We start from the raw sequence: 17,751 nt of genomic DNA on the forward strand, positions 1-17,751 counted from the left end.
TTCATTTGGCAATGTTTAAGATTTTATTGTTTCAACTTAATCATAGTTTCCCCTAAAAGGCACAAGCCTTCCTTTCCTGCGGAAACTTTTGCGATGGGTTTTGATCAGCATAAGCCAGTCCTTGAGTAGAGAGCTCTGCCTCAGTGAAGACGGCGCTGGGTGGCAGGGGAGAAGAGGGGATGGGGTGGCCCGCTGCTGCTGAGACATGACTTTCTGTTGAACGTCCAGCATGAGAATTCATTTCTTCTTGTCGGCCTTCTGTGCAGACTTGGTGACCTTTCCACCAGAGGCGGCCTTCTTCTCGACGGACTTGATGACACCGACGGCCACGGTCTGCCTCATGTCACGCACAGCAAAGCGACCTGGGAGGATGAGATGGACAAGAAAGGATAGAAACAAATGAGTCAGTGAGAGTCTTGAAAGATGCCAAGAAGTGAAATTAGTGTGCAGTGAATATATACTAATTATACTAAAGCTGGGTGCTTTTAAGTAATTGAGCACAAAAAAAATAGACTACAAAAAAATAAAGTAAAACACATAGAGCAGCATTATATGCAGTCATATCTATTGAACTTGTATTAAAGATTTGTGAAAAAATGTTCTGTATCATGACTAGTCGTTAATTTTGTTCAATTTTGTCATTCTTAGGCCATGTTAACGCTAAATAATTGATTATTCAGGAAAGTTTATAGAATATTATTTTTTTCATAAATTAATTTTTTTAAAGTTTTACTAAAATAAATTACATGAGATATTTTCATAGCGTGACCAAAGTCTATTTTGTGTTTGAGTCACCTATCAAATTCAGCAATTTATTTCAAGCTAATGTTAGCTCCTTATAAAGTTGTTATGGTTAACAAACCCCTCAGAACACATCTAGTAGACCAGGAATAACACTGTAATTAATTTGGAGTCGTGTTTCCGTCAGATATTCTCTTATTAGCTCTGTCTTTGGTCTCCACCACCAGCTCCTCAGGGAAACATCAGACTGCTAATTATTCCACTGTGTTCACCAGCTTGTTGATAACTATGTGGTTAAGTGTTAAATGCAGATAGCGTACAGTGGGTTTACCAGAACTTAATTTCTGAAAACAGTCCCCTGTGGAGTCTGGGGGCCAGAAAACTGAAAGACGCTAAAATGCACAGTAAAAGCAAGCCAGTCTTTCAGCTGACATTTTGACCTTGGTCACAGCAGGAAAAACACAGGTGTAACTGATAATATTAATGATGGCTCTGTTCAACTTCATGGACTACATGTGGTGCGGGCTCTGTCAAAATATCAATCACAAAAAAGGTCTATAAAGCCTGACAAGGCTGAGTATCAACAAAACGGGCAAATAGCCTCTCACTCACCCAGTGGGGGATACTGGGAGAAACTCTCAACACACATGGGTTTTCCAGGCACCATGGTGATGATGGCGGCGTCTCCGGACTTGAGAGCCTTGGGGTTGTCCTCAAGCTTCTTGCCGGAACGACGGTCGATCTTCTCCTTGAGCTCGCTGAACTTGCAGGCAATGTGAGCGGTGTGGCAATCCAGCACCGGAGCGTAACCCTGGGAGATCTGGCCAGGGTGGTTCAGGATGATGACCTGCAGAGGGAGTCATGGAGGGAAGTCAGAGGAGAAACATCTGGACTGGCTAGTGCTGGATACCATTGAGTTATTCTGCTATAGGAGTATATAGGAGCAGACTAACTGCTGTGTGGTCCAACAGTAAGGCTGGAGTTAATTTTGTTTGCCAAACTACTGTTTCCAAGGTTGAGAATCAGCTGGAAACCATTAGATTTAAGATTGTGAGAGAAAAGCAGTTTTGTTTGATTGAATGAATAGAAGGACAGTTAAATGCTAAGAAATAATAACAGGCAATGTTAGTTGGTTCTTGGTTGGAATTTTGTTTAAAAACACAAGATGGTAATTCGTTTTTTAGGCCAATAAACAGTGGTTTCTTGCAGGCAAGCAGTGGTCCTCTGAAACATTTTGTGCGACTCCTGAACGTGACATCAAACATAAGCAGTTTATTTTAATCTTTCTATTTCAGTACTTTCACTTTTAAGTAGCTACATTTAATACATTAGTCGACTATTTTGTCAGACTGTGCCCCACTAACCAGGGTCTGTCAGGTTAGGAAGGACAACCTGTGGTGCAATCAGTGACGAGTATCGCAACAATTACATTACATCATGAATGCTTGTGCTGTTAGCTAAAGTTAGCGATTTCTCTACAATAATGTATGGCTGCACAGAAAGGGAGGTTTCAAGAAAACTGGATAAACTCTTACTTCGTCTGACGTAGAGGGACAGATAATTTGCCTTATGTGCAGGTGAAGGTAACAGGTGAACTGGTGCTCAGGGAATTTAATGTTAGATGCTATTGTGGGACACAAATCACAAATCCCACAACAAGTTCATTGCATGTATTGCAGAAGAATGTGAAGGTCTGATGTGAATTTGAATTCTAAAAAGGCTCCAATAAAACCATTACATCCAGTGTGCTCTGGACTCACCTGGGCGGTGAAGTTCTCAGCTGACAGGGGAGGGTCGTTCTTGCTGTCACCAGCAACATTTCCACGACGGATTTCCTTGACGGACACGTTCTTGATGTTGAAGCCAACGTTATCACCGGGGAGAGCTTCAGCCAGAGACTCGTGGTGCATCTCCACGGACTTCACCTCAGTGGTCAGGTTGGGGGGAGCGAAGGTGACGACCATACCGGGCTTCAGGATACCAGTCTCAACACGGCCGACAGGGACAGTTCCAATACCTGGTGGAGGACAGGAGGAAATATGTTTTCTTTTCTTTCTGCTTCTTTTTCCTTGAGGTGACATGCTATAAGGTCACCTGATACACCTTACCGCCAATCTTGTAGACATCCTGCAGGGGCAGACGCAGGGGCTTGTCGGTGGGGCGGCTGGGGGGCATGATGGAGTCCAGGGCCTCCAGCAGGGTAATACCTGTGGCACCACCCTCCTTGCGCTCAATCTTCCAGCCCTTGAACCAGCTCATCTAAAATAGAGATTAGTTTTGATATATGTTAGCTTTAGTTGATTATGATTGGTGTAATGATATCCATGAAACATTACCTTTTGATTTAGGAAAAAGAACTTATATAGATCTGAGTCACTGATTTGTGATGGCTTCATTTAAAGAAATTAAATATGAGGCAAAGTTATCGTCTACCAACACAGAGCTGTAATACAGCAACCACAGTATGTTAACTTGAGCTGAGCATGTAATAAATTTCCTCACCTTGTCACTGGCCTCCAGCATGTTGTCTCCGTGCCACCCGGAGATGGGGACGAAGGCAACAGTGGCGGGGTTGTAGCCGATCTTCTTGATGTAGGCGCTCACTTCCTTGGTGATCTCCTCAAAACGCTTCTGGCTGTAAGGGGGCTCGGTGGAGTCCATCTTGTTGACGCCAACAATGAGCTGCTTCACACCCAGAGTGTAGGCCAGCAGGGCGTGCTCGCGGGTCTGGCCGTTCTTGGAGATACCAGCCTCGAACTCACCAACACCAGCAGCAACGATCAGCACGGCGCAGTCAGCCTAAAATGTTAAACATACATGAGTTTTATACATGAAGTTCAAAGTGAGCAGACAACAGAGTAAAAGGTGTGCTTTTACCTGAGAGGTACCAGTGATCATGTTCTTGATGAAGTCCCTGTGTCCAGGGGCATCGATGATGGTCACGTAGTACTTGCTGGTCTCAAACTTCCACAGAGCGATGTCAATGGTGATACCACGCTCACGCTCGGCCTTCAGTTTGTCCAGCACCCAGGCGTACTTGAAGGAGCCCTTGCCCATCTATTGTGGTCAAGACAATGCAATTAAAAATATAATAGAATAGAAAAAGAACAGAGAGAAAAAAAGGAGTAATCATCGAGGAAACTATACATGTTTTTAAAATAAAATAACACCTCTTCATTTTGGAAAAAAGCAATTTCCTCTTACAAATGTTCTCTGAAAATTACTTACTCAATAGTCGTGAGAAAACGTATGTTTCTGGCAATTACAATCAGATCTGGGATATATTAAGGGACTGATTTAATCAAACTGATCAGGCCTATCAGGTTAAGCCCAGATGTGTCACGCACTACTTTGTTCTATATCATCCAAGTACAATTTCTAAATGGGTGCTCATTGTAAATACCAGAGACTAGTTTATACATTTATGTTCCTCGGGTTTCTTAATTATGGCTCAGTACAAATACTAAACTTCAGTTAATTCTTTAAGCTGACTTTCAGTACTGATATATCAGTATTTTAATTTTAGATACTTCACTTTGGGAAGCATGAACATGTTTTTGCCAAACCGCCAGATGCCGTGGTGTTAAATCGACATCTTTGCCTGAATAAAACATGATGTAAAGTTAGGCAATTTTCCTGATTTAGATGATGAAATGTGCAATCAACAAATGAGCAACCACACCCAAAGATCTGACCAAGTACTCAATGTCGGTTTTGAAAAAGTATTCAAGTTTATTACCCCGTTCTAAATTTAAACAGACATTAATTCCTCTTATTGTCGTTTGGTTGGAGCTACTAATCAATTCACTTTTCATTTTTTGTTTAAAACCTGTTTATATATGATTTTCTTTCAGTACAGTGAATCTATTTAACATAGTGTTTAATCTTTCATATAGAGAACACTTGCCATTATGGAATTAATTAATCATCCAATATTTGATGCTGCTTTTCCACCACTGAATTTTAACCCTTGAATTGAATCCTTTTGCGTATTAAAATGTGTGCAGCGACTCAAAGGTTTTAACAGGGAGTGTGTCAGTTTTAGTGCCAGGGACAGTACACAACTTTCAACAGTAGGTGGCGCTTTTAAACAAGTAATTGTCAGAGAGCAGTTACACGCACCACACCCGTTCCCTCTCACATACATGACACAGTGTGCCCTTTTAATTCAAAACTGGTGTCTGCACCAACCTCAGCGGCTTCCTTCTCGAACTTCTCGATGGTTCTCTTGTCGATTCCTCCGCACTTGTAGATCAGGTGGCCGGTGGTGGTGGACTTGCCGGAGTCGACATGGCCAATGACCACGATGTTGATGTGGGTCTTTTCCTTTCCCATTTCGATTTACTGGTTATAAACAATATGGGGAATTGTGTTGACTTCAGAAATAAATATTTCAGGGATAAAAATTGTCCCCCAAATGCACTGAGCTGATCAGCTGATCACCGACTCAGCTATAATTAAAATCAGTTGTCAATAGCAAACGTCAGCGACTCGCTTGATGTAAATTAAAATTTTAGCACCTTAGGGGTTGTTATGGGGATTTCGGCTAAATATGTAACGTGTCTGTAAAGAACGTGAACGTGAGCCCAGCAGGGACCATTACGCAGAATTTTATAACGCTACTTTAATTTACTGTATTTAATTAACCCTGGCGTGTTAAACATGTACAACAATGTAACAGTTGTGACGAAACTGCGACACATGAAATAAACTCATAAAATAGCCAGCCGTTAACAGTTGAGTAAAACTGCATCTGGCTGCGTGGCGTACCGACGTAAATATGCATCTCACGTAGCTGTACTGTTTTTAAGATACAACTTTCTGAAAACGTTGTTTTATTCTAAAAGTCATTTTCGGTGCTCGTGCACGCCACCGGAAAGGCAAGTCTGATGAGTCACGCGCCATGTGCACGGCACCGCACCGGCTACCTCCAGCTCCCGGCCTCCATGTTGCGCCGGGAGCGCAGGGCCGCCATGTTACCAACCGATGCAGGCGCGCGCACTGACGCGGCACAGAGAGCGCAGGGGTGGAAGGATGCGCGTGCACGAAGGTGGAAAGAAAGGACTAGCATGACTGGCAGAAAGAAAAATCTGACATCTCATTTGTAGTTCAAGTTCATGGTAAACGTTTCCATTTTTCGTTTTGTTTGTTTTTTTGGGGGACATTACTTTAAGCCTCATAAATGCAAAGCCGAACAGATCACCACATGCTTTAAAGCCTGGAGAGAAATTCAGGTGAGCTCGCACGTTTGCTTTTATGAAACCAGATTTTCTTAAGACAACCAAGCAAAATCTGATTTTTAGTCTGGCCTGAGGAGTTCTCCTCACTCAGGCCAATATAAGCTGCTTTTAACCTTCCTGCTTTAAATTTGCCTTAGCCCCCTGCGTGTGAACCTGCATTTTAGCCTTTCGAGTTCAGCTGTTAGAGATTTTAAGATATTTCACCAACCTGTGTCCAGCAGCAAACAAGACGTCCCCTTGATTTAGAGCGGATGGGAAAAAAGGACAGAATGTGAGCCGTACAGAGTTTTTATACTGAACCAGAGAGGGAGGGCTGTGCATGCTCTTGTTGCTGTCACACTAAAATAAGGGGTGCTATTGGCTGGGGCAGCAAAACTGCTATTGAGGTGATTGGATGACAAGTGTATCACCGGACACAGATAGCATGGTCAAAAACAGCTGCACCGCAGAGTCTCGCCTGTGACAGCTTAAAAACCCTACACCAACTGCAGCAGTGAAGGATTACCATAAGCCAATTTCAATTTTTTCAACATCATTTATTTTTATTAGTTACCAGCAGCTTTCTTTCCAATTTAATTTGTGGCATTTAAACATCAAGATACAATTCTAAACCTTTTCCAACTGAAACCTTAACTGAGAAGAAGCACTGTCATGTGATTCAGGTTAAGTGACAATGCCACGTAGTTCTTTTTTCCTGCGAAAACTTTTGCGATGGGTTTTGATCAGCATAAGCCAGTCCTTGAGGAGAGAATTCTGCCTCAGACTCAGAAAAGATGATCCAAGATGGGGATAAGGGGTGGCCCGCTGCTGCCGGCACACGTCTCGTTGCTGGATGTCCTGCACGACCATTCATTTCTTCTTCTGGGCCTTCTCTGCAGCCTTGGTTGTCTTTCCAGACACTTCCTTGTACTCAACAGTCTTGATGACACCAACAGCCACCGTCTGCCTCATGTCACGCACAGCGAAACGACCTGGGAATGCAAGTGGGGGGGTAAGTAGTTTAATATTATGTCGTTTTTATTTAAAAATCAAGCATTTTCGTGGCACTATGCAACTTAGACACTTCTAAATTGAGGGAACATTAGTGGGCTCTTAAGTTCAAAACATACCAAGAGGAGGGTAGTTGGAGAAGGGCTCCACAACCATGGGCTTCTGTGGAATGAGTTTGACAATGGCAGCATCTCCAGACTTGACAAACTTGGGGTTGTCCTCAAGCTTCTTGCCAGAACGACGGTCGATCTTCTCAACGAGTTCGCTGAACTTGCAGGCAATGTGAGCCGTGTGGCAATCCAGCACGGGAGCGTAACCCTGGCCGATCTGTCCGGGGTGGTTCAGGATGATGACCTGTGGACACATTTTCAGTTAGAACTCCTATTGGAACTTGTCCAACCACCAGGAGCAGTTCCATCAATGCTCAACCTATTCAAGGTACTATACACACCTGGGCGTTGAAGTTGTCGGCTCCCTTGGGGGGGTCGTTCTTGCTGTCACCAGCCACGTATCCACGACGGATTTCCTTGACGGACACGTTCTTGATGTTGAAGCCAACGTTGTCACCAGGGACAGCTTCGGGCAGAGACTCGTGGTGCATCTCCACAGACTTCACCTCAGTGGTCAGGTTGGGGGGAGCGAAGGTGACGACCATAGTGGGCTTCAGGACACCAGTCTCAACACGGCCGACTGGGACAGTTCCAATACCTGGTAGAGAACAGGATATTTTTTTTTTAAGTACCCGAGAAAAAAAACAGCTGTTGATTTATACTGATTTATAATATTATATAATATTTCTCTGCCCTTACCGCCGATTTTGTAGACATCCTGCAGGGGCAGACGCAGGGGCTTGTCGGTGGGGCGGCTGGGGGGCACGATAGCATCAAGAGCCTCCAGCAGTGTGGTTCCGCTGGCATTGCCCTCCTTGCGCTCGATCTTCCATCCCTTGAACCAGTTCATCTATAGAAAAGATGCAGAGTGACAAGTCAGTCCCTGTTCAATCCACCGGATTAATAAGTTGAGCGCCACATTGCAAGCCTCCTCACCTTGTCACTGCACTCCAGCATGTTGTCTCCGTGCCACCCGGAGATGGGGACGAAGGCAACGGCTGCAGGGTTGTAGCCGATCTTCTTGATGTAGGTGCTCACTTCCTTGGTGATTTCCTCAAAACGGGCCTGGCTGTAAGGGGGCTCGGTGGAGTCCATCTTGTTGACACCAACGATGAGCTGCTTCACACCGAGAGTGAAGGCCAGCAGGGCGTGCTCGCGGGTCTGGCCGTTCTTGGAGATACCAGCCTCGAACTCACCAACACCAGCAGCAACAATCAGCACGGCACAGTCAGCCTAAAATGGGAACCAGATTCATGGTCAACTTTAAATACACTTCAGATACAAATGCCATTCAAACATTGAACTTGCAGTGTATTGAGATGGCCAATTACCTGAGAGGTACCAGTGATCATGTTCTTGATGAAGTCCCTGTGTCCAGGGGCATCGATGATGGTCACATAGTACTTGCTGGTCTCAAACTTCCACAGAGCGATGTCAATGGTGATACCACGCTCACGCTCGGCCTTCAGTTTGTCCAGCACCCAGGCGTACTTGAAGGAGCCCTTGCCCATCTATTGCGGAGAAACAAATGAGAAATAATCCAACTTCAATTTGTCCTTCTGGAAACATGTTCAAAACATATCTATATACAAAAAATATTTACAGCTCAACTCTGAAAATGCTTTCTGAAAAGAATCTTTAACTTAATCATCTGCACATTTAGGAACTCATCTGGATTATGTAAGAGTCATGTATAATGAACTTCTAAAAACATCCACTAATTTCTACTTCAGGGCCATTCTATCCTTTTAATCACCATGTACATGATCATACAAAAAAAAAACCAAAAAACAAAACACACAATTAAGCTCTGTAAACATTTTTCAGCTTTAGAATCAGGCCTTGGCTCGGCTTAGTGCACAGTCACTGTAAGCGCTGCTCGCGTTAAGCCCCGCCCCCGCGCGCGCGCACACAGCTGCTACATTCTCGTGCCGGGCAGCAGGGCTCAGGAGTGGGCATGCCGACGCCGCCATCTTTGCTCTCGACTGTAACGGTTACAAAGATAAGACGAAATAACTGCTCACCTCAGCGGCTTCCTTCTCGAACTTCTCGATGGTTCTCTTGTCGATTCCACCGCACTTGTAGATCAGGTGGCCGGTAGAGGTGGACTTGCCGGAGTCGACATGGCCAATGACCACGATGTTGATGTGGGTCTTTTCCTTTCCCATTGTTGTAACGTTAGTTTCTGTCCCGAACAAAAATGACACATCCGTTAGCCCCTTGAATAATCTCACGATAACGTATAAACCTATTTTTCGTTTGACCATTCGGCTATACTGAAGATAGCACCTTCAGGGTAACCGAACCATGGCACGTCGGGCCCGTTTCATTTCTCACACACCATCCTGACAGTTTATGTAAAGCACCGAAGCGCCCGTTACAGCTCACATCATGAATACACTTAAAAACGTCGAAATCAATTTAAATGAATGGTCAATCCAGCGGTAGCGGGGCAGGGTGTGAGCCGCTAACAGGCGGTAGCTGCTAGGCCTCACTCGGCCACAGGCCAGGCGAGACACGTGTTACTCCATGGGCCAGCTCGTGTAAAGTTACAAAGATCGCCAAATATTCAGAAGCTATTTCGTTCATAGAAACCAACACCTGTCGCCGGAGAATACGTGCAGTTGTTTCACGAAGGGCAGAAAAGAAATGCCACCAGAGCATCCTCGGATCTTCGCCTTCGTACTCCCCTCTTTGTTCCTTTTGCCCCCCATATTTTCTCCTCCCTCGCTAACGTCCCCTCTTTTGTTGAAAAGTTTAAACACAACCTCGATAAAACTCCAGCAAAAGGCAGCGGCACCGGTCAAGTTAGCAAACGACAAGCGACAGCCACACTTTATATTTATGTGGTTAATTTCTCCCCCTCCCCAAAAAAATCCACAGGTCTGCGTGAAGTTAACTTAACGTTACATAACCGAAAAGGCAAAGTTTTGGATTAAAACAAAAATGGTCGAAGGGAAAAACCCCATCTATATTAATAAATATCAGCAGTAGCTGAAGGCCCTCATCCTGCCCTCTCGCTACCATACGTATTAAAGCCGAACTTACCGGTGTTTCTGGGTTTTCACGGCCAAAGCTGCTGCCCCTAGCCAGGTAACAGAAAGAGGAAGAGACGGGCTGGACTGGGAGGTTTTATACTGAATGGGAGGCGGCCTGACTTCCCGTCACCCTCCCCGGTGCAGACCCGCAAATCACACACATTCCTGCAAAAAACGTCAGCACGCCACCGGATGAACCGCTTGAAACATGTATGATGTCTCACCCGGGACTGTGAATGTGTGCTCGGCGCTGAAGCAGAGACGCTGAGAGCGAAGACAATAAGGATGACAAAGACACAAGCAGCGAAGGCACAGAGCTGGCGGTGTTGCTCGGGAGTTTGGGGTTATTTCACTTATTTTCTCCCACAACTCGCTCGACTTTGGCCGAACAGCTGGTTTTCCTAGAAGTTGTTTTTGACCTCCTACTGTGAAATATTGGTCACCTGTTGAACAATTAATAACACATTATGTCAGGTAGAACAGAGCAGAAGAAGATTAGAAGTGTGGGATCACAAAATACAAGATGTTTCCATCACAACCAGATACAGATGGACTCTGTGAGGATGTGTTTTGAATTGAAAGGTTGAGTAACAGATGCAAAATAAGACCATATATTTCTTATTCCATATAAGAGGAGTAATTCAGACTTAAAAGATGGATAGATAGATAGATAGATATACTTTATTGATTCCAGGCTTAAATTACAGTTTAATTAAGTTTATTCATCAGTTTGGCAGGGGCTCCATCATCAGTTGATTCCCTGCTTCATCGTCTTCACAAGTGTATTTTAATAATTAAAAACAATCAGATAAAGTAGCTATTTCAAACTCAGTATTGCATTTTTGCATACACACACACACACACACCAGCATAACAGCACAAGGCTCTCTCTCTCTCTCTCTCTCTCTCTCTCTCTCTCTCTCACACACACAAACACACACACACACACACCCCCTCGGACCCCCTCCCACCCAACCACCCACTGGTAACGCTGGGACGACTCATCAGCTTGACAAGATTATCTGAATGAGATTTGCATTCAAACAGAACCCAAGACCCTGAAAAGATGAACTCATGCTGTTTTCAAGACACCTTATCTCCCAGTCGTTTACATCTGCAGCATATTTATTGTTTTATGTGTTTGACCACATTACGCACGATGTTCTCAGGGCAAAGATTACACTGAATAAAAACCATAAAGTAGGTGGACAAACTCATCTCTGGGATGCTACTTTGGGGGTTAGCAGGTCAAGTCCTGCTTCTTCCTCCATCACTGTGGCATGTTGCCCAGTATAGAGTCAGCCGGCATCCCCTGGCACGCACACACACACACACACACATATCCACACACACATGCCAACTACTCGCTCGGCTTTCCCTCCGGTTCAGGTAACAGCCACTTGTCAGCTGCTGCTTTCACTCAGGGGGAGGGAGGACGAAAGGCAGGCTGGGGGAGAAGGGAGGACAGGAGGGAAGTGATTAAAGGGCCGAGGGTCAGAAACAGCTCGCTCATAGAGTCGTTAAGAGCGAAGGTTAAGATGACCAGGAGTGTGGTTTCCTCTGCTGGAGTCACAGAGGGAACATTCGGCTGTTAACACGGGCAGACATCTGGTCAAATATTCTCATCTATGTTTAAATAATTATTTTTGAGAAATCCCTGTATCAGATAAATGCACCGCTCGTGAGATCTCGCTCGATCACAAACTGGTTCTTCTGTGCTTTAAGTTAATATTATGACAAGTATCACGAGACCATAAGTCAAGAACCACGCCTTTGATCCTTCAGACGCAACTTCCAGTTATAAGCAGAGGCTGAAATATGAAGTCTGAGCCAGTTTAAGTTGGCACGGTTGGCTTTTGATTTGCTCCACCTTGTTTCCATGTACAGACCTGACTTGGCTGGGATCCAGTTCATAGTTGGTCCAGTAACATTAAATATGTCATACAGCCATTTTTCTTTCCTTCAGCGGGAAGTGTCTCACATTGTGTCTGGCTTTGTCTGAGGAAATACATAAAAATGTTAACGTCACTTCAGTGCTGTTATTATCTGAGAAGAAATACAAAACCCTGATATTAAAGCAGTCTCGTCGTTATTTAGTGTTGGGGCTTAGTCATGAGGACTACGCATCAACACGACCTGAAGAAGAGCAAATTCGGGCCCAAAATGTTGTGCTTTTTCTCATGAAATAAAATAGAAATTTCAACCACCATTAAACCCTCAGAGATTGAATTATACATATCAAAGTAATATAAAATAAATGTACTTTTACAAAACAAAGAAGGACAAAGGTTTTTGTTGTGCGTATGGTCACTTGTTATATGAAATGTTGCACTTTTGTTGCACCAAAATGTAGCAGAACTTCGTTCGTGTTTTCCCACACACTTGTCTGTACGCAGGTATGCAAAGCGACTCGCTAATCAAATCAGTTTTTGACATAAAAGCCCAAACTACAGCCAACATTAAGCCCATTTGTAACCCACTAATGCAAACTCTGTGTGACTGAGCACAAATGTAAACCATATTCTTCAGTCACAGCTGTCAGCCTGGGACGCTGGAATGCAGACGGGCCTCTTTACCTGATAGCCTTAATGTGTAGTGTTGGAAGTGACTTCAGTCTTGTGTCCTTAGTGTCTCAGCTGATAGACAGTAACAGCCCCCTGGCTCTAAATACCATGTTTAGAGAAAGCCACTGCCTCTAAAACATACCTGTAGGATAGAAAAACGTGGACCACTTCGCGTCTAATTGATTTGGACAAGAAAAGGCTGTTCAGAGTTAATTAAGGTGAGAGTGATGAGGCGGTGAAAGGCAGACGAGGAGACTGTGACGGCGAGGACGTTAAGTCTTCGTGACAGCTACGAGTTTCCCAGCCTACAGAGTGCAAAGGAACTTGGCAGAGACCCAGAGACTAACTCTGCGCTCAGGGTGACACTGAAACGCCTCCGCCAGTGTGTGGAAGACAGGCGGCTGTACCACGGCACACACTCTCAATGTCGCCATTTAAATTTGGCATCAGTCTTTGGTTGGATATTTGAATGAAAGACTGTCAAAAGGCATTATAAACATTATATACTGGACGTATCAGAACGTTCAGAAAATCTGAACTTTAATATTGACCCGAAGGCTGCTTTACAAGTCAGAAGCGCTCAGAGGATCATCTGACTCTGAACAGAATTTCATGGTAATCCATGTGTTCAGACATTCGAATCTGGACCGCAGTGGCGGACCAACCGACTGACTGACATGTCCATCCATAGAGCCGTGGTTATAAACACACATGAACACTATGAGTCTGCGTGAAGATGCGGTGCCTCAGTTGTGGCTCGGCTCACGAAGATGGAGCCTCAAATGATCTAAGATAAGAACTTTATTGATCCTGCAAGAAATCAGATGGCTGAACAGAGCAAAGTACAACAGCTGTCCTCTTATTTCAGGCACTAACTAGTTCAGAGAGGGGGAAGTATGAGTGTGTGTGTGTGTGAAAGGGAGAATGTGATTCAACAGGCAGTCAGTCCTTGGCAGCACGTCAGTGATGACTCATCGGCTATGTGTGGTGGTTATAGCAACAGGGCAGATCTGATCATTTTGACTATGGACCGAGAAAAGCCTTCTGTTTGTTAGCACAGACACAGGGATAACTGCAGAGAGTCTTCTCATGGGTGACATGTATGAGGTTCTTTAAATGTCAGGAGAAAATTCCAGTGGTTCATATTTAATTATCTGGTTTACACCACAGTGTATTTATTTGTGTACGTATTTCATTCATCAGCTTTGCCCCACTGATATCTCAGAGGCTCAATTTGATTCCACTATATTGTCTTTGCATTTTTTGGGGATTATTCAGACCTGCCTTTAATGTCATGACAATGAATAATAATTTGTGTTCAGTATTTCTGGTGTGTTGGTATGATCTGCCCAGTAACTGGTACAAAGTCTGGATGAATGAGTTGTCTGAACCCTCTTGAAAACAAGAACAAGCATCTAAATGTTGAATTTCTCTCAGGATCAATAAAGTATCTATCTATCTATCTATCTATCTATCTATCTATCTATCTATCTATCTATCTATCTATCTATCTATCTATCTATCTATCTATCTATCTATCTATCTATCGATCTATCTATCTATCTATCTATCTATCTAAATGGCAGATGTCTTCAACTTCTCTCCCATTCAGCTACAACACCACTGAGGTGATGTTACATGATAAAGCCTGCCTCGCGCTCGCTGACATTGCTTGTCTTTTGTGAAAAATCAGAAACCTTCAACTCTTCAGCAGCTAAACAACATTAAATGTCTTGCAGGAGAGATATTCTTTCTCTGCCAGTTCTAAGAAACACGATTTGGTGTCTGTGTGGGCGTAGAGCAAAAGACTCGGACTGATTCTGGTTGAAGCCAACATTCTTAAAGTCCCACGACTCTGGCATTGGTGTGAACACACACAGGGTTTCAGGTAACTCAATCTAAATGTCAATGCTGGCACACTGTATGCTATTATCCTCTGAGCCCAGGGGAACAGTTAATGCAAATAGAGAACATTTGCAACAAGTAGCCAGTATCTCATCTCCTGCAGCCCCCTGACCCACACTCCCCAATGCTGGTTCACACTTGCAAACTAAGTATTCCCTTTTGGTGGCTATTGTCTGCATTTACTTCACACCCAGAGTGTTAAGGGTAAGTGTTTATCACATGTATATCAGAGCCTCCAGGCAGGCTCGGCAGACACTTCATTAAATATTTGGCCTCTTCTTTAGGGGCTGCAGGACATTTCAACTACATCTGGCTCTGATTGCACCCTCAAGGTAGTGTGTGTGTGTGTGTGTGTGTGTGTGGCAGGGGGGTCTTTTTTAAGACTTTACCCATATGCCTGGGCTGGATTTGTAATGTAATTGCTGTGGACCTGTAAAGCATATTGAAATATTCTATGTGAAATTGGGCTGCACAAATAAACTTTACTTTTGTCCGCAATCAAGTGTGTTTTTCTGCTCCAAATGTTTGTTCAGTGATATTTTGAGTTTATTTCATGAAACTTTGAGACTTCGCACTGATTATAAATCTTCTGCATGTTTAATGTGTGTATTTAAGATGTTCAAATTATATTTGTTTTCATATAAAAGGATTATAGGGTATTTGATGAGGTACATTGACTTAGTTTTTCAGTTCTTTTTCATATGATGTGTGTGTACAGCTTTGTGCTAAAGCAAAACACAAGTTTGATAGTAAATGGTAAAAGATTTGTTTTTAAAAAATTAACAGGGTGTTCGTGTAGTAAGACTTGATCTAAAGACACACTTTACAACATACCATGAACCCACAGAGAAAAACCAACTGCAATACAAAAGTGAAATGGGACAAGAAATGATAATATAATAATAAAAAATAATAGTAAGACAATTATGCTAACAACAGACTGCTAACGAAGTTTTGTTGAACCAAATGTTTATAGACTGTCATCAAAAATTTATTGACAAGACACACAATGCTAACATGACCTAACAATAGCTAGCTACTGATGGCTACATTAACTGAAGTTGGAAGTAACATTAACAATAAACTGAGGTCACTCTGTGTTATTTTGTTTTACACGTTAAAATACAAGTATCAGACAGTCATCTATAAAAGCTAACTTAATCCCGCAGACAAAAGGGTAGTTTATGTCTACTTTTTCCTATGCTAATTATAAGGCTAACATTAGCCGTTTGATGCAAAACCCTTCGGATTGACCGTAAATACCGTAATAAAACTGCGGATCAAGTGAACCAGCTAAATGACATATCAAACGATGTTTAAGAGGAGTTTTTGGCTGAGAAACAGTGAAGTTTTCGTGAATTAACAACCGATGGGCAGAAAAAGGTTGTGTGACGACGCGTGCATATTTACAACAAGGGGGGACAATAAATGCCGTTACACCACCCAGGATTAATCATCCGGGTCATTCAAGGAAAAATCTGATGCAAGCTTCTACACTGTCCCGGTAACAGCAGCTACGCCCTCTGAGCGAACTGTGGTACATGTCTTAGTGTTAAAACAGATCATTACAACGACACATTTGTGTATATAAGTCATAAACATACAATGGAAAAAAATAGTAAAGTACTCAAAAGAATATTCAAGAGTACATATTAGTAAGTCAAACGGCTATCCAATTTTAGGTTTGATCCACTTTTAAAATAATATTTATCTGGGATTTTGCAGAAATACTTGGAACTGTAATAACGTTTTGTTTCTTTCTTTTTCTACTTTTGTTCCTTTGCCTGACAGCACAGAGGTCACTGCTAATATTTAGTTTCTTGCACCATCTAGTGGCTGCAGAGGAGAATTGTGTAGCACTAAGAAGCCTCAAAACCCAAGGGCCCTTTGATGGGGTCATCCATTTTTGATTGTGTGCGAAGTCCACAGAAAAAGCAGGTAAATTCAGGTGCCGCCATATTAAAACTCTACATGTAGTTCATGTCAGCTCATGTGGACACAAACAAGACAGAACACAATCTGTGATTTATCCAAAGAGATTTACTGTGTGGCCACAGCCAGCATTTTAATTTTTTCTATTTATAAGTGTGTTTTGAAGCTGAGAATCTGCACAAAATTTCGTTATGCTTGCATAATGACAATAAAGACTCTTGAATCTTGAATCTTGAATCTTTTGGCCGGAAATATAATATGAGAAAAAAACAGGGACCCTGAGGACCTGTCCTCAGTGTTATCTCTGAGAACTGCAAGGCTTTTTCAGCTCATGGAGGAGGGTACATTAAACAATTACACAAAATTATAAAGCTAATTCCGGGTTTTTTTTTAGTCAATATTATTGAATTAATCTGTTTTTAGGTCAGTTAAAACAAAGAGATTTAACATTCATCCACCAAAGTTATATTCTTCCTTTAAAACAGCTTTAATACCTGGGCTGAGAGCTAAAGTTACAGACAGAGACAGTTAAACAATGAAAATGAAAGTGGTATTTTGGCGTTTGTGGGGCTGTACTGGAATTCAGACTCAGGATTATGGCCCTGATGATCTCTTTTATCATTTTGGTACATTTTTAGTCATGATGACACATTTGAGTCTGCAACACGCAGACAAAGACATGATACACAGAGCAACGTTTGTGACACGATCGTTTAAATAACAGAGGAACATCTTGTACCATGGAAACCACTTCGTCACTTTGTTGATGTGATCATGCGTACATTTCCTGTGCTGATTATTGTTGACAACAACCTGTAACAATTTAATGTGACAAACAACTCCCCCAACAAGGTTTTGTTCAGTAAACCAAACTCGATTGTTCTCATGATAAAATATTAAGTGATACAAAAACACATTTAACATGTGTGTATAACATCACACAAAGCACAGAGGAGGTAAATAAATTATTGCATCCGTTTAAAAACATCATATCTTAACAATCACAGTGCGCTTTGACATGCATAATGGTGAGAATTTTTCAAAAGTCCTGTCTTCCATTTAAAGAAAAAGGAATGATTATTATATTTGAAGAAATTAATTAATACAGACAGTGAACTCACAGGGACAATTAAAAACACTGCAAATCAATGCAAAATAATAAGTTATAGTTTGTGGCACTTTAATGAAAAGTATCCAATTCCTGGCAGTGGAAGACAGTTTGGTTTGAATG

General features: G+C 42.7%; 2 protein-coding genes across 2 annotated transcripts; both read right to left on the reverse strand.

The window, feature by feature from the left end:
* Nucleotides 1-6,334, reverse strand: eef1a1l2 (eukaryotic translation elongation factor 1 alpha 1, like 2). The gene is made up of 8 exons (XM_046418492.1): nucleotides 6,190-6,334; nucleotides 4,933-5,085; nucleotides 3,619-3,798; nucleotides 3,244-3,540; nucleotides 2,850-3,000; nucleotides 2,502-2,758; nucleotides 1,354-1,588; nucleotides 1-362 (listed from the first exon to the last, which is right to left on the reverse strand). Exons 2-8 carry the CDS (start codon nucleotides 5,074-5,076, stop codon nucleotides 238-240), a joined length of 1,389 nt encoding a protein of 462 aa, XP_046274448.1. The 5' UTR covers nucleotides 5,077-5,085; nucleotides 6,190-6,334; the 3' UTR covers nucleotides 1-237.
* A 162-nt stretch (nucleotides 6,335-6,496) lies between these two features.
* On the reverse strand, nucleotides 6,497-10,143 carry LOC124075091 (elongation factor 1-alpha). Its single transcript, XM_046418493.1, has 8 exons — nucleotides 10,130-10,143; nucleotides 9,106-9,266; nucleotides 8,413-8,592; nucleotides 8,018-8,314; nucleotides 7,781-7,931; nucleotides 7,423-7,679; nucleotides 7,091-7,325; nucleotides 6,497-6,952 (listed from the first exon to the last, which is right to left on the reverse strand). Exons 2-8 carry the CDS (start codon nucleotides 9,247-9,249, stop codon nucleotides 6,831-6,833), a joined length of 1,386 nt encoding a protein of 461 aa, XP_046274449.1. The 5' UTR covers nucleotides 9,250-9,266; nucleotides 10,130-10,143; the 3' UTR covers nucleotides 6,497-6,830.
* Nucleotides 10,144-17,751: the final 7,608 nt, after the last annotated feature.

This window comes from Scatophagus argus, chromosome 17 (genome assembly GCF_020382885.2).
Source record: "Scatophagus argus isolate fScaArg1 chromosome 17, fScaArg1.pri, whole genome shotgun sequence".
Classification (NCBI taxonomy): Eukaryota; Metazoa; Chordata; class Actinopteri; family Scatophagidae; genus Scatophagus; species Scatophagus argus.